Source organism: Halyomorpha halys, unplaced genomic scaffold (genome assembly GCF_000696795.3).
Source record: "Halyomorpha halys isolate HHAL.00 unplaced genomic scaffold, Hhal_1.1 Scaffold450.1, whole genome shotgun sequence".
NCBI lineage: Eukaryota > Metazoa > Arthropoda > Insecta > Hemiptera > Pentatomidae > Halyomorpha > Halyomorpha halys.
Window position 1 is genome coordinate 726043 of NW_027111919.1, and position 15312 is coordinate 741354.

Consider the following 15312-nt stretch of genomic DNA (forward strand, 5'->3'; position numbering starts at 1 on the left):
ACGGATTCATTTGATAACAATGTAAACAAGTGAGTGATAATTTTGTTTTTTAGCTATAATCATATCAACAAGCCATAATTGACACATGAAGGGAAATGCATGGTGTATATTTCATTTTTAAAACCAATAAATTATAATATAATAAATTAATATATACTTACAGCAATCTGAATTTCCCGTTTACAAATACATAAATCATGTTCGTTATTAACATACATTCGTTTGAGAGCAAATTTTTTTCCATTAGAGCCTTTTACCAAAAAAACTATAGCGAAACCACCTAAAAAAAAAAATAAATAAGAATTAATTATGATTATATTTTGACTTGATACTATTAGGATAGTCACAAATATATAAGATCATAAGTAAAGATAACGAATAATTACTATATGTTTAATCCACAATAATTATATTTGATAAGATAGTGAGAAAATTGCAGTTAAGACAGTTTTTTATACCCATACATACATGTGCGCACGTATACCAGCATGTACATACTTTTTAATATAAAGTGATCTCGAAAGGCAGTAATAGTTGATATTTCATTAGTCAGTATTTGAGTAAATACGTAAATGTGTATGCCTATTAAATAACAATTATTATAAGTGTGTTCTTATTTTGTTTTTTATTAATAAATTAAAATTAGTACCAATTTGATTAGTTAAAATTTTAAAACCACTCATTCACATATCTAATGGAAATCACAAATACCTAACTACTAACATAAACATCAAATTATATAAAGTTGTTCCTTAAAGAACTTTAATAGTAGTCATTTAAGAAGTATTTCGTTAGATTATTGATAAAAGCAAGTTGATACTAAAAAATAGAAATTAATTTAAATATCACTATTTTTTTATAAAAATAACCCACGATCTATGTTGAGACAAGTTATCTGATACTAACATAATATTTTTATTCCCAATCTATTGCCATTAAATTAATCACTATTGTTAATATCCATAAATATTATCTATTGTTTTTAAAGAAAAGTATTTAGAGTAGAAAAGTAATTAGTTTCTTAGACACAGGAATGACATGAAAATTTAAAGGGACTTTAATATTTAGTATAACAATAATAGGGAACAAACTTGAAAATATATTTCAAGATTACCTCATTGAATGTATAATAATAAAGTTAACTGTTATGTTTAAATATGGAAATTTGAATGAATTATATATACACATTCTATCCGTCATTAAAAAAGATATTTTCAATCAGTTCAATGGTACTGACAATCTTTATTTTTAACGATTCACATGGAAGAATTCTCTCTAATTGGCTTAACATTGGTTTTGTTTTAGATGAAAATAACTATTTCCAACCATTCCAAAGGTAGAACTATGAACAAGAATCTTTTTCAATTAATAAGTAACTTTGACTAAAGATTAGAAAAGGAAATAATAATGTGATACATTAAGCAAGTACAGGAGCGGTCTAATAAATTTGGATTAAGACCACCAATAATATAGTTTATTATTATGTCAAACTTAACCTGAATAAACACAAAACTAAGTGCTCTTAAGATAAGTGACATATGCTCCATTCAATAAGAAGTATTGAAGCTAGATTATATAGTATTACACATAAATATCAACACTATAAACAAAAAAATAAATAGATTTAGAGAACTATTAAGTGTATGTTGAAATCATTTCAAATAAATAAGTTTTGGAGAATGTTTTAAAACATGACAGCTAAATAGGTGACAAGTGGACAATAAAGTAGACAGTTACTTTGCAATTATCATTAATAAATACAAAATAAAAAAGAACCTACCTTCAGCCAAAATCTCCTCTACTGTTACTGATGTCCTGCCTACTTGAAATACTTTTCCAACATAGTTATTTGTTTCTTTAGAAGTGGTATCAATTTTAGTCTCAATTTTTGAGAGTAGTCTTTTCATTTTATTTTATTATCTAATAAGTCTGAAGAAGTACTTTATATTTTAAATATTAATGTCATAACTAATATAGGCGAAATACTTTCTAAATAAACCAATACCAGAACATAACTTATTTTATTTTATTTTGAAATCAAAGCTCTACATAGTAATACTGGCAGCTTGTAAATAGAACTCTACTAAAATTATTATTTAAAGAGTGATTTACTAGCTTCGAGTTTCGTAAAAATGAACTAGAATATCTAACATCTAACCAGTCCCCAATTCTAAAATCTCAACATAACGAGATATCAGGCGCAGCCATTTTTAAACACTGAATCTTCTTAACAGGAAAATAATCGATTATTCAATTCTTAATGATATTGAACTATCGATTAAATAAAATTCTTGACACAATACAGCCTTCTTATGAGCAATCAATTTTTGGTCAAAAGCTATCATCAAATCTTCAATTAAATTTCTTATAACTATTGTTTTTACCAATTTCATAACCTCTTTTCTGTTAAAAAAATGATTTATACAATGGATTATATGACATTTATGCTATACGAATCAATTTAATCAATTGAATATATTTTAATTTCACTTAAGGCAACCAATCTAGGCCAATCGAATCAGAGTTTGTTAGATGTAAAAGGTGGTAAACAGTGATGTTGTAAAATAGAAATAAATTATTTCAAATGAGGTAAATGTCACATATTTTTTGTATTTGTACTCAATAGTTAACTGTTTAGTTTGATGATTTCCGATATCCAGAGCAGTTTCGGTTAAGAATTGGAATACTCCGACTATTTAAGATCATATAATAAGAGGATCATAAATAGAAATAAAGTCAACATAGAACACAGAGACAGAAAATGGAACATAACAAATATAGTTCAGAATAGAGATTGGTGAACCGCTCATGAACTGATTGAACAGATCTTTTTACTGAAAGATTGACTAAAAATAGTCATAAAGATAGTTAATTGTGAGAAGAAATCACTTCTTTATAGTGAATTAAAAAAAAAAATCTTATCTAATCCTACCTCTCCCTTCTCCATGCTCTTAGTAGCGAATCAGAATGTAAAGTCACTTTACAATCGATTAGATCAGTTTTTCTGATCCGATTCCCGTAAAGAGCTGCTTTCTAGTTTATCAGGAGTTGTTCTCCTTTAATGGGTTGATATATTGCTTTTCTTACTTCAATAAAAAAAAAGAAAAATGAAGGATTGTATTATTTTTTATTAAAAACAACTGTATACAGGTATTGCGTTTACTGTCATTTGACATAAATATAAGGTATCTTAAAACGATCCCTTCAGTCTCGTCTCCGTCTCGTACATAGTTTACAACACTGAGTAACTCTCACGACAAAAAAACAACAGAATAGTATCAAGACGGTGCCTAAAATAAAAAAAGGAAAGGTAAATCAAGATCGAACAAGCAGAGCAAAATCTGAAATAAAAAGGACAAAAACAATTATTGGATGCTTCCAAAACATATCTTGAAAGGTTTTATACTCGATGCAAATATACAGTTTTTTTTTATGAGAGGTGTCTTAACTTTTCAAATCAAAAACGAGCGGCTTAGGAAAGTAATCACCTGCAAACGTGGGTAGGGACACACTTATCAAATACTCCGATGGATCTAATTCAACAATATCATACTTATTAATATCATTGCTATCATTGCGCTGTATTATATCAGGATAAGACATATTTGCCTCATAGTCTTCATATTCTATCATTCTCCTCATTATGAACCCTCTTTAAAGACTTAATTAGCGTTTAGCCAAATTGTATCTGGAGCTTTTCCTCAACTTAAGTTTTACATATGACATGTAACTCAATGATCCCATATGACTTATAATTTGAACTGAATTAACATGTACATATCTACGTTAAATTGAATTAAACTAACCTTATTTTAAAACATTAGGTGCAGTGTACACATCACATAACCTTCACTTATAACTTTACTTTAAATTGGCTTTAATAAACTTAAGTTTAAATTGATCTTTGCCGCTTTCAAAACATAAATTTCTTTGTTTTTCACCACGGCAATACTTTCCCTTACTATATTTCCAAGGAGATGTCATAACCTACTCATCTTAAAGAAAAAGTGAAGCCAAAAAGTGAGGGTTGGCGACGCTCTGGGGCTCAAGTTAACGTTGACGTCAATAGGAATGACCACAAATGCAATCTAAACTTACAGAGGAATTCTGCCAGGTTACTTCAATGAAGATAAGACCAACTTAGCGTTAAAGGCCATTTAATTAATTATTGATGTATCCAGTTTAATAAAAATCATCAAAGACATGTTCGAGAAAGTTTTAAATAAGAGTAATATCAATTACAAAAAGTGCTACTTCGATTACTACTTTCGACTAGTGAATCGACTTTGGCGAAAAATTTCGATCCATCCAGAGTTGGGCAAAAATTAATTAAAATTGCAGCCAATTACTGTAATTTGGAATAGCAGAAATACAAATACAATTACATTAACTACTTTAATTGTAATTATGGAACCACAATTAATACTACTACAAGGTATGGGCCAAAGTAATTGCAATTATCTATTACTGTCTGATGTAATTGTAATTTGTTCTGCTTAACTCCAAGTAATTACAATACAATTACAGGTAATTGTTATTATAATTACAAATACTTAACACCAAAACGGAAAATAAAAAGATGGTTTGGTTGCGTTCAAATAAAAACTTTTTTTTTTTTTCGGCCAAGACTCCCATTGGAGTCCTATACTGCCTAACCGTGGTGGGGGTCAAAAAGTTCTTCATTTTGTGGGACCGCCACTCAATGGAAAAAGTCAACGTCCCAGGCCGGATTCGAACTGGCACCGCCAATAGACATCAAATTGGTAAGACTGTGTCTTAACCACTGACCTATGGGCGGCCCAAATAAAAACTTAAATAAAATATGTAAATATAAATGAACAAAGTAAATGAAAAATTAAAAAGGTTTACAATGAAGCATAAAAATTAAATAAGAATAATAAAAGGTTATAGATAACTAACGACTAGGAAATAATAAGAGATAAAAAGAAGAAATATCAAATAAAGTACAAAGAGATGGAAAAGGGGAGATAAGATAAAACGGAAAATATTTGTTTTATAATGGCTCCAAAATATGTACATGATATCTAGTCTAAAGTTGCGCTTTTCTTTTAGATTAATTAACACATAACCGTATATTTGTATAAGTTTAGAAAATGCTGAAGATAAATAAAAATCGATTTTATGGTCGTGCGCTTTTTGTTTATCGATTTATTTTAACTTAAGATTTCTGATCATAAAAAATATGTTTAAATAAACTGAATTTACATATGAGTTAAATTAAATGTTATTGTAACTGCAATCACAAATATTAAATCAAGAAATAATTGTGATTGCAATTACTTAGCATCGAGGAGTAATCGTACAGAGTAATTGAAATTACTTTATACAATTACAGTAATTTTGATTGTGTCTTATAATTACTTCAGTGTATTTTTTTCTCAAAAAAACTATTTTTTTATGTGGCTGCAACTCCTAGACGTTTACTGCCTAGAATTTAGAATTTCATGTTTTACAATGCGCCCATGCGTCAAAATCCGTAAAATACGTTGGCATAACTCTGGATTGATCTCTGGGATTCACAGAAGATACAAATAAGAAGGGAGATGCAACAAAAACCTTTTAATATAAAATCCAAATCTAGCTCTTAAAATAAATTAAATCTGTATATACCATTGATTTGATCTCAGTTCACTTATGCCTAGCACATTTTGATTTTTAACTAATTATAAAAAAAATGGAAAGAATTAAAAAATTATCAACGAGAATAGTCAACTATTATCTCGGCTATACCAACATAACCACCATGCTCCAAGATTTCCAGCCCCCTCATACAATAACTTATCTTAACCCAAACTGCTACATATTTTAATAAAACCAATTCAAAAATACATTTATAACAGAAACTGGCAACTACAACAAATCCTCTCTTTTAACACTACACTAATTAAATAACAAAACATGTTTTGCCAAGATAATATTGCTGACATATTTATTTCATCTTTTTTATTTTTATATTTTTTGTTTTGTTGGTGGAGTTTTCCCTTGAAAGCTCATATTAGAAATTGTTTTTTATTACAAAACGTTCCCTTATTATATATTACATAAGTAATAAATTATAATATAAGTAAGTGAAAGTAACAAAGCATTGGAAATGAGAGCAAAGTGATAGAAAACGTCGAACAGATAGTAAAATATTTCGTTTTATGAGAATTAATAAAATTGGAAACACATTTATGGGAATTTTCGAAATGATTGAAAATTGTTATCTAACTGTGTTATCAGTCAAAAACATTTTAATCACTTCTTCAATGAAATTTTACGTAACTTGAATGTGACCGTAATTTAAAAAAAATCTAATTGAAGTAAATTACGTTAAGAAGGATAGGTAGGTTGGATAAAAGCCTACGGAACTCAAATAGTACAAGAGCCCAATAGGAGAAAAAAGGTAGTTATTTCACCCAATTTTTTTATTAATTTAATGAAAACTGTATAATTACTAGTCAAAATTGAGTCTACCAAGTATAATTTGGGAGAACAAAAAATGACGACTCAAAAACGTTAAAAAAATTATTTTTTCATTTGGAGCTCTATATCTTTGAAACTAACAACACTTGAAAACGTAAGAGAACATCATTTAAAGTAGAGTAAATTTGCTAAAATATGAGCCCTAATAAACATATTAACGTCCAATAGTTTCCATGACATAGCTTTTTTTTATGACATTTCATAAAGAATGCACTTAAAAATCAGTAGTTAGTGATGTTATTTTTATAAATTTATATCTCAAAAACTTCTCGATGAACAGATGTCTATTAGCACTCAAATTAAAGCTAGTTTAATGTACCATGAAGTAGTTTATAGTGTTTATCTTCGTAGGAGCTGTGGCTTTCATGATATTCTACAAAGTAAATTCACAAAATGTTGATTTCTACTTGTTGGGACAATAATTTTGATTTATGAAAAAATATATCTAAGGAATTATACGATGTACAGATGTCTGCCAGAACTCAAATTAAAGCAAGTTTAATACACTATAAAGTAATTTATAATTCTTAATTTAAAACAAATTTGATCCTTTTTTTCTTTCAACTTTATTCTTTACAACTTTTCCAACGTTTCGACCCTCAGGCCATTCTCAGGGATACCTTCATATTGATGTCATTTCCTTTTTCAAATCTTAAAAATGCAGGATAATTTGAATAAATTAGTTTTAATTATAAATTATAAATAACTTGCATTAATTTGAGTGCTGGCAGACATCTGTACATCGTATAATTCCTTAGATATATTTTTTCATAAATCAAAATTATTGTCCCAACAAGTAGAAATCAACATTTTGTGAATTTACTTTGTAAAATATGAAAAATGTATCATGAAAGCCACAACTCCTACGAAGATAAACACTATATACTACTTCATGGTACATTAAACTAGCTTTAATTTGAGTGCTAAGAGATATCTGTTCATCGAGATGTTTTTGAGATATAGGTTTATAAAAATAACATCACTAACTACTGATTTTTCTGCGCATTCTTTATGAAATGTTGTCATAAAAAAAAGTTATGTCTCGGGAACTATTGGACGTTAATATGTTTATTAGGGCTCACATTTTAGCAAATTTACTCTACTTTAAATGATGTTCTCTTACGTTTTCAAGTGTTGTTAGTTTCAAAGATATAGAGTGCCAAATGAAAAATTAATTTTTTTAATGTTATTATTGTAAGTCGTTATTTTTTGTTCTCCCAAATTATACTTGGCAGACTCAATTTTGACTAGTATAATTTAATTTAAACCACTCTCAAACAAGAATATATAAAATAATTAATCTATAATGTTTATCTTCGTAGGCGTTGTAGTTCTCATGATATTTGACTAACTAAATTCACAAAATATTGATTTATGAACAAATATATCTAAGGGACCAATAAGCTGTACAGACGTCTGTCAGCACTCAAATTAAAGCTAGTTTAATTTACTATAATTTTATTTTTATCTTTTCAATTCATTATTTTATTATATTTTATGACGTTTTATGATTTCATTTTTATTTTGTATTTTACTCTAAGGTTCTAAAGCCTAATTTTGACGCCTGTATATTATTCTAAGGGATCAATCCCAAATAAATAAAGAATATTATTATTATTATTATAAAGTAGTTTATCTTCGTAGGAGTAACTACTCCTACGAAGATAAACTACTTTATGATATTTGACAATATATGACATATGACCAACTGGTTTTTATGATATTTTGCAAAATATTCGCAAAATGTTAATTTCTAGTTATTTGGATAACATTTTAATATAAATAAAGACTGAAAAAAGTTAACAGATCTTCTAATTATCAAATGACAAAATTTCTAAAAGAAATGGAACAAAAATAACCAGGTAAAACAATGGAATGAATTGAAGGCCCCTGAAGATGGATGGACTGTTTGAAACGTCAGCAGTGTTAACATATCAATGACAAAAATAATAAAATAAAGAATTTGAAGTAAGAAGGTAAATTAATTTCTGAATTAGGAAAAAGCATAAAATTGCTTTTAATAATTTTTGAAAAGAAGAATTCTCCAGATATAGGCGATGAAAATAGAACATTTTTACTTGTCTTGGCGAAATAATTAACTTTGAAAAGGTGTAAATCGAAATTCTAGGCTTAACTGATACCTTTCTATAAAGTTGCTTAATACCTATAAGGTCTTTGACACACAAGTGAAGAATTTACCTTTAATTTGATTTACGTACAATTTATAAGTCATATATTATCTGACGTAACTAGATATTTACTATTTACTAAACCAAAATAGTGTTATCTATGAGTACTATAGAAACACATATGAACCATATTCCCATTTTTATATTTAAATCGTATTGAACCAGAAAACGTTTATCCTGAAACTGTTAAATAAATGATAATATCGTATGTATTATATGTTTATATCGATTCTTCTGTCGTTATTTATAAAAAAAAAAAAAAAAAAAAATATTCAGAATTTGAAGAAAATGAAATTTTTACCTGATGATGCCCAAATATACTCATACATGTAATTTTTTAAATATAAAAAATTTCAAATGAATTCAATAATTGTTTTCTGCTCCAATAACCAATAAAATGGTTTATTTTTTTATTTGTACTAAGACACGTACAAGTCTCAAATCCGAACTAAAACTTATATTAGTAACAAATTCATACACCTACTTACCTATTCGGATTTACCCAGATTTTCGATTAATTTATAGAGGAAAATATTTCCAAAGAATGGAAAAACACCTTCCGAATTCGTATTGCCGCAGTTCAGTTAAAAAAAATTGTAGGTTTTCTGTAATTTTTCTTCCTCCTATTATTTTCTGTTTAACAACATACAACAACAATATTATTTTTTAACATACAACATCGTTTGTATATTATTTTTTTTCTAAATTTTACTCATAATGTTATTAGTTGTTCTTTTCTTCTATTATGACAGCCTTAAATTGCATCAGATATTGATTCCCAGTTGCTTATAATTAATTTTAGAATGTGCTACAAAGTCGACTTACCCATAAACTTCCTTCACATTTTGAAAAAAAAAATAAATAAAATAAATAGTTTAATAATCCTTTAACTGGAAGAGTCTAATGTAATTAAAATGGATTTAGTGAATGACACAATTTCTTCCTTATTAAAATACAATAGTTTATTTCATATCATCAGCAACGTTTCGGGAGATTTCCCCCATCTTCAGGCTGTTGTTACATAGTCATGCTGCAGCACAATTCGTAGATTTAATTCTTCCAGTTAAAGGATTATTAAATTTATAATAACAATATGGTTATGAATGAAGACCATATGAATAATATTAATGTAAAATTCTTGCAAAATCTACGAATTGTGCTGCAGCATGACTATGTAACAACAGCCTGAAGATGGGGGAAATCTCCCGAAACGTTGCTGATGATATGAAATAAACTATTGTATTTTAATAAGGAAGAAATTGTGTCATTCACTAAATCCATTTTAAAATAAATAGATGTCAAAAGTATATAAGCTAGCAACTTTTTCTTTCACTTATACACCAAGAAAGCCAATGCATAAATTTCAGACTTTTCTGACTCCTGTAAGTAGGTCAAAAATGTAGAATAAAAAAAAATCCTAAAGATACGACAAAATAATCCACACCCGAACGACTAGGTCTGCGTGGATGGGAAATCGTTTCCGAAAGTGAGTTTCAAATACCTCGGCTCCTCTTAAAAAATCTCTTATAAGATTACTGAAATCCTTACTGAAGCTAATGGTGTATAATCACATGATAAATCTAGCTCTTCCTATCTATCTAGGATAGGTATCTAGCGAGTCCTGGGCTCGTACAGGTACCTCGGAAAGCAGAATCAAAAGATTTGAAAGGAAAGTCTTCCATACAATTATAAGAGTGATATGGGATCAGAGCCTCAGCACTTGGAGAAGAACTAACAGTGAACTGCTTGCAGAGACTGGTCAGTCAATTTCACATGATATGAAGGCAAGGAGGTAAAGATGGGACAATCCATCCAGGACCACGTGGGAAGCCGAAAACCAGATTGATAGACAGAATCAACAAATACCCGAAAGAGCTTCAAGCAGCAAACTGGAAAGCAGTAGCCTAAAGGTGGATCAACATGTTGGCCGCTCGCCACGGATCGGAGGCTCGTTCAAATGCTCGGCAAACAAACGGGATGGCCCACATGTCAGTGTTATTCAGAGAGGCAAACATGGCGGACGTAATAGAGGTTTCAGCCATTGCACTTGGATTGTATTATTTTTATTACAAAAAAAAGAAAATGAAAGGAAATTAAATATAAATAAATAAGATTAAATATAAAACTTATTATAAAAAGTACCAACAAACACCTTTAACCTCCTAACAGCTCTCAGTTGTAACTAGAGAAAGAACAATGGTGTAGATGCTACACGAGCGCTCTCACGAACCCCTTTGATCTGTGTCCAAAAACCGACTCTCGACGGCTCGGCAACGAGCCTAGGCCAACCAAGCCAAGCCACCCATCCACATGCTCGCGTATGTCAGAGTTCACCATGGCTCGGCCAACATGTAGAGGCCCCTTAAGACAGGCAAGCGTGGAGAAGGCTGGTTCTGGCGGCTAATTGAAAAAAAAAAATCCACTTTTAGGGTATGGAAGGAATCGGAATCTATGGCATTAATTGAATCATGTACGTACTACTTGTTTATTGTTTTTTTTCTTTTCCATAACCCCTATTTTTGATATTTATTGTTTTTAGCGTGAATATATATACCAATATATATTTTGATTCCGTACTGTTTCCTTCTTCTGTAGTGGCCTATATTGTGATTTACATTGGCGATGCGAGAGCACTGGTCTCGTTTATTGTTTTTTTTTTTCGTAACTTCCTTTATTATTAAATTTATACAATACATACATACACATGCATAAAAGAATGACAAATATATACTAGCTTTAATTGCACACATTTCGTTTATTGTACACATGGACTTCCAATAAATCATATTTTGATAAATCGTAATTCACGAATAGAGGAAATGACCGAAACTCCCGTGTTTGTAATGGGATAGTCTCAAGACTAAAAGAACTTAAATTATTTAATTATTCATATAATCTTTAATGTCAAGGAAGATTATATGATTATAAGATACTTCTTCGTCATGGCTTATATGATATTATTATACAGAGCCGAAATATGCTATTGGCAATGTAGACAACTCCACATGAAGGGCCGCCCATAGTTCGGTGGTTAAGACACAGTCTTACCAATCAGATGTCTATTGGCGGTTCCGGTTCGGATCCGGTCTGAGGAGTTGGCTTTTTTCATTGAATGGCGGTCCCACGAAATGAAAAACATTGACCCCCAACCAGGCGGCAGTGTAGGACTCTTGGCCGAATAAAAATAACTCCCCATTGAACCCATCGCCGCAAAGGACCTCTTGTATCCCGTGACAAATAATAAGTCAAAATAGTTTTAATATACTTTCCCAAGAATTTAGTTTTATTCTTAAAGAACAAACAATTCCACATAATAAGCTTATTTGGTACGTACTTATTATTACTTTAAAATGAAGTTCAATAATATTGACACAAACAAGCAACTATCGTGGAGCTATCTCCCTCAACATTACTCGATAATATCAAATTAAGACAATACAACTTTATATTTGTAAAAAAAAAAAAAAAAAAAAAAGATTTTAAAATTAAATGAGTAGCCTTTGTACATATTTTAATTTTTTAAAATAATTTATATTATTTCTTTGTTAACTTATAATATAACTATATAAATTGAATTGACAAATACTATACCATTTGCTATTTTTTTGTTTTCTTTATTGACCCATTTTCGATTTTCATAAAAGTTCAATATCTTCTTCAAATTCAGGTCTGCATATTTTCCAATAGTCGATCATGTAGAGTAAACAACAAAGAACAATCATTATTAGCGTAACAACTGAAAAACATAATAATAAAAAATACATAAAGAAGGTAATATATTTTCAAATTTATAGCAATAATCTCAGTTAGAATGGTGTGATACAGGCATGTAGAGAAACTACTTATTGGTAGCACTCTAATGACGTTTTTACATTATCAGGTATCGTGGACATCTTCTTTTCAGACGCCTCAGAACATTGTTAGGAACGGAAGAGAAAGCAAGGTTAGAAATTAGTGGGTTTAGGAGGTTAGGGAGTTTATAATGGATGGAATGATATCTGGTTCGGGCTAGATCGGTTACATATAGAACATTAAGGTCTCTATGTATGAATTTATTTGAGGCAAAGTAAGGAGCATTGAGGATTTTATGAAGAATTTGAGACTGTAAGGTTTGGATACGATAGGGATTCCAAGATTTAATGGGGATCAACTCCGTATGCCCAGATTGAACTTATTACTGACATGTAGGTGAACGAATATGAAATTTCTTCTGACATCATAAGTTATAATTGGGTATGGTAACTCAAGTGTTTTCGTTATACATTTCTTAAAACTGAATTGACTAATTTTCACATTACTAAAGGGACGGCGAAGATCGGATACGAAAGGAATTCGAAGCTTTAGTGGAACCACAAAGCTCAACTCCATGTCCAGATTGGCCTTATTACAATGATGTAGACCGGCTTTTGGTAATGGATTGGAAGTTTAGACCATTTGTCTAGTAAGTGCTGTAATAGTCGAAATCGATGAGCAGTTTCCTATCTTTTCAGTATTCTGTGAGGATTTCACTTTAGTCAATCGTTCAGATGTTGTCCAAGGTAGCGGAACTATTCGACAGGAGTAAGAGCAGCATTATTAAAGAAAACTGAAGGACAGTCGGTAGGTTTAGGACGAAGGGTAAAGGTGATTTGATGGAATTTATTTTAATCATCCAATTACAACACCATTCTTTGAGGGCTGTGATATGGGATTGGAGTGTTTGGGATGCAATTAAAGGGTTAATGTAATAAAATGGAATTAAATACACCACAGTAGGAATGACAATAAAAACTAAGATGGAATTTCAGATTTATTGTGAAGTGTAAATACCAATAGGCGTTCGTGATTGAATCAGTCAAGCTTTTGATTGATGGCTGTCACCTCGACTGAGCTAGAGGTCCCTTTAAACGATAACAAGTCATTCCAAAGAAATATAGGATCCTTTAATACTAATTTTATAACAGTCCTTCAACTACAATTAAAATAGGATTTATAAATAAATTACAAATCAATAATTACCAACACAAACTGGAAGTGTTACATATAAGAAGTAGATAAACGGATCCTCTTCAACAACATCGTGTTCCGCTGTGTCGATTTCAAGAGTATCATTGGAAGTAATATTGATTCCATAATCTATGTGTAAATACATCTTTGTTAATTGTTTGTACCTTTTTCTTAATCTTATTTATATATTGTATACTTTAACAAAATATTTATAAAGTATAGCAGATGAGTTGTCAATATTATGGACAATTATATTAATTTATTTAGCTTTTGTTTTGGCGACTGTCTTAGTGACTAATCCTATATTTGAACCATATGATGCACCGGTTTAAAATACTAAAATAAAATTCTATGATATGCTTTCACAACTTGCGTCATAAAATAGTGGTCAAACATTGTAGTGTAGATTTAAAGTTTCAATACACTGCCTCAGAAAAGTTGTATTCGTTAGGCATCGCCATTTAGAATCCAATACAATTGTGACTTGAGTTATCTAATTTTAAAGGGATTTCAGAGAAAGAGAAAAGTTAGTCGATTGGTGGTTACACTTTAATAATAAACCATTGCAATCTTCAACAATGTCGTCCATGTTCTGTTAAAAGGTCCAATTCGACAAATTAGGTACTTCGTATTTTATTTTTACTGGGTATTTTTTGCTGGGACAATAATTAATTTAACTATTTATAACATAACAGGTGATTAATCTGGTTTTAAAAAATGTAAACATTTTTTGTAGGTTATTCATTTAATAACAAATTTCCAGACGGAGTAAAGAACGAAGTACTCTTCTGAGTATTGCTGGGTTCGCCCTAATACTCGTACATAACACTAACGATTTGCATAGTATGTTTTATTTTTCCATAAACAAAACTAATTTCTCTAGTCATAGACTCATCCCATTTAAAAAGCAACCTGTATTACCTATCTAATAAATAAGTAAAAGTTTTGTCATAAAACCAAGGTAACTTTTGAACTCGCTTCAAGGAAGTGGTGGCCTAGTAGGTGTCTGAAATTCGCGAGATGTGACGCTTCAATCACTTCCAAAATCCTCGAGGGCGATTGATTGGCGACGACACGATTTTAACAAATTGGAAAATTTCACTCCCAAAAACAGAAATAATCGAATTTCTTTCGAGATTTTAGGGCCTCTTGTACTACGTGTCCTTAAAGAAACCGCCAAACACATGGGAATATTCTTCAAGCGCCGGATTGTTCCTGTACAGGGGTCTAAATATTTCCTTCGCCGTTAATGCGAAAATTAATCAATTTAGTTTTAAGAAATGTAAAACGAAAAACATTTGAGTTACTATACCCAATTATTATTTCATTTACAACAATTATAACTTATGATCCTGCCAGTGAAACAGTAAGATACCTGGGAATACACCTAGATCGCCGCCTTACCTGGAATCACCATATCAACATCAAACTAATTCAAACTTATGCAAGGTTAGCAATGTATATCCTATCCTAAACAGAAATTCCAAACTAAAACCAGAAACAACTGTTCTTATATTTAAAACAATCCTCAGGCCACTGCTGATGAACAGCTGTGAAGTCAGGGGAGCGGCATCCTTCACGAAAAGGAAGAAACAACAATCTTTTCAAAATAAAGTCCTAAGAATCGCAGTTAATGCTTAAGCCAATTACA

At 30.1% G+C, this 15312-nt stretch overlaps 1 protein-coding gene across 5 annotated transcripts in view; it reads right to left on the reverse strand.

Moving 5' to 3' along the window:
* The window catches only part of Nak (Numb-associated kinase), a 47304-nt gene extending 32251 nt beyond the window's left edge, over positions 1 to 15053 (reverse strand). The window contains exons 1-5 of one of the 5 annotated variants that reach the window (XM_014424033.3): positions 15037 to 15053; positions 13674 to 13790; positions 12267 to 12411; positions 9164 to 9308; positions 162 to 280 (exon numbers count right to left, since the gene is read on the reverse strand). In XM_014424033.3, coding sequence (XP_014279519.1) covers positions 162 to 218 — 57 coding nt within the window. In that variant the 5' untranslated portion in view covers positions 219 to 280; positions 9164 to 9308; positions 12267 to 12411; positions 13674 to 13790; positions 15037 to 15053. Of the gene's footprint in view, positions 1 to 161; positions 281 to 1780; positions 2237 to 3488; positions 3707 to 9163; positions 9309 to 12266; positions 12412 to 13673; positions 13944 to 15036 lie in introns of those variants that run through there. The other 4 variants (XM_014424030.3, XM_067049838.1, XM_014424031.3 and 1 more) reach the window with 4 other exon arrangements.
* Between the last annotated feature and the right edge of the window lie 259 nt (positions 15054 to 15312).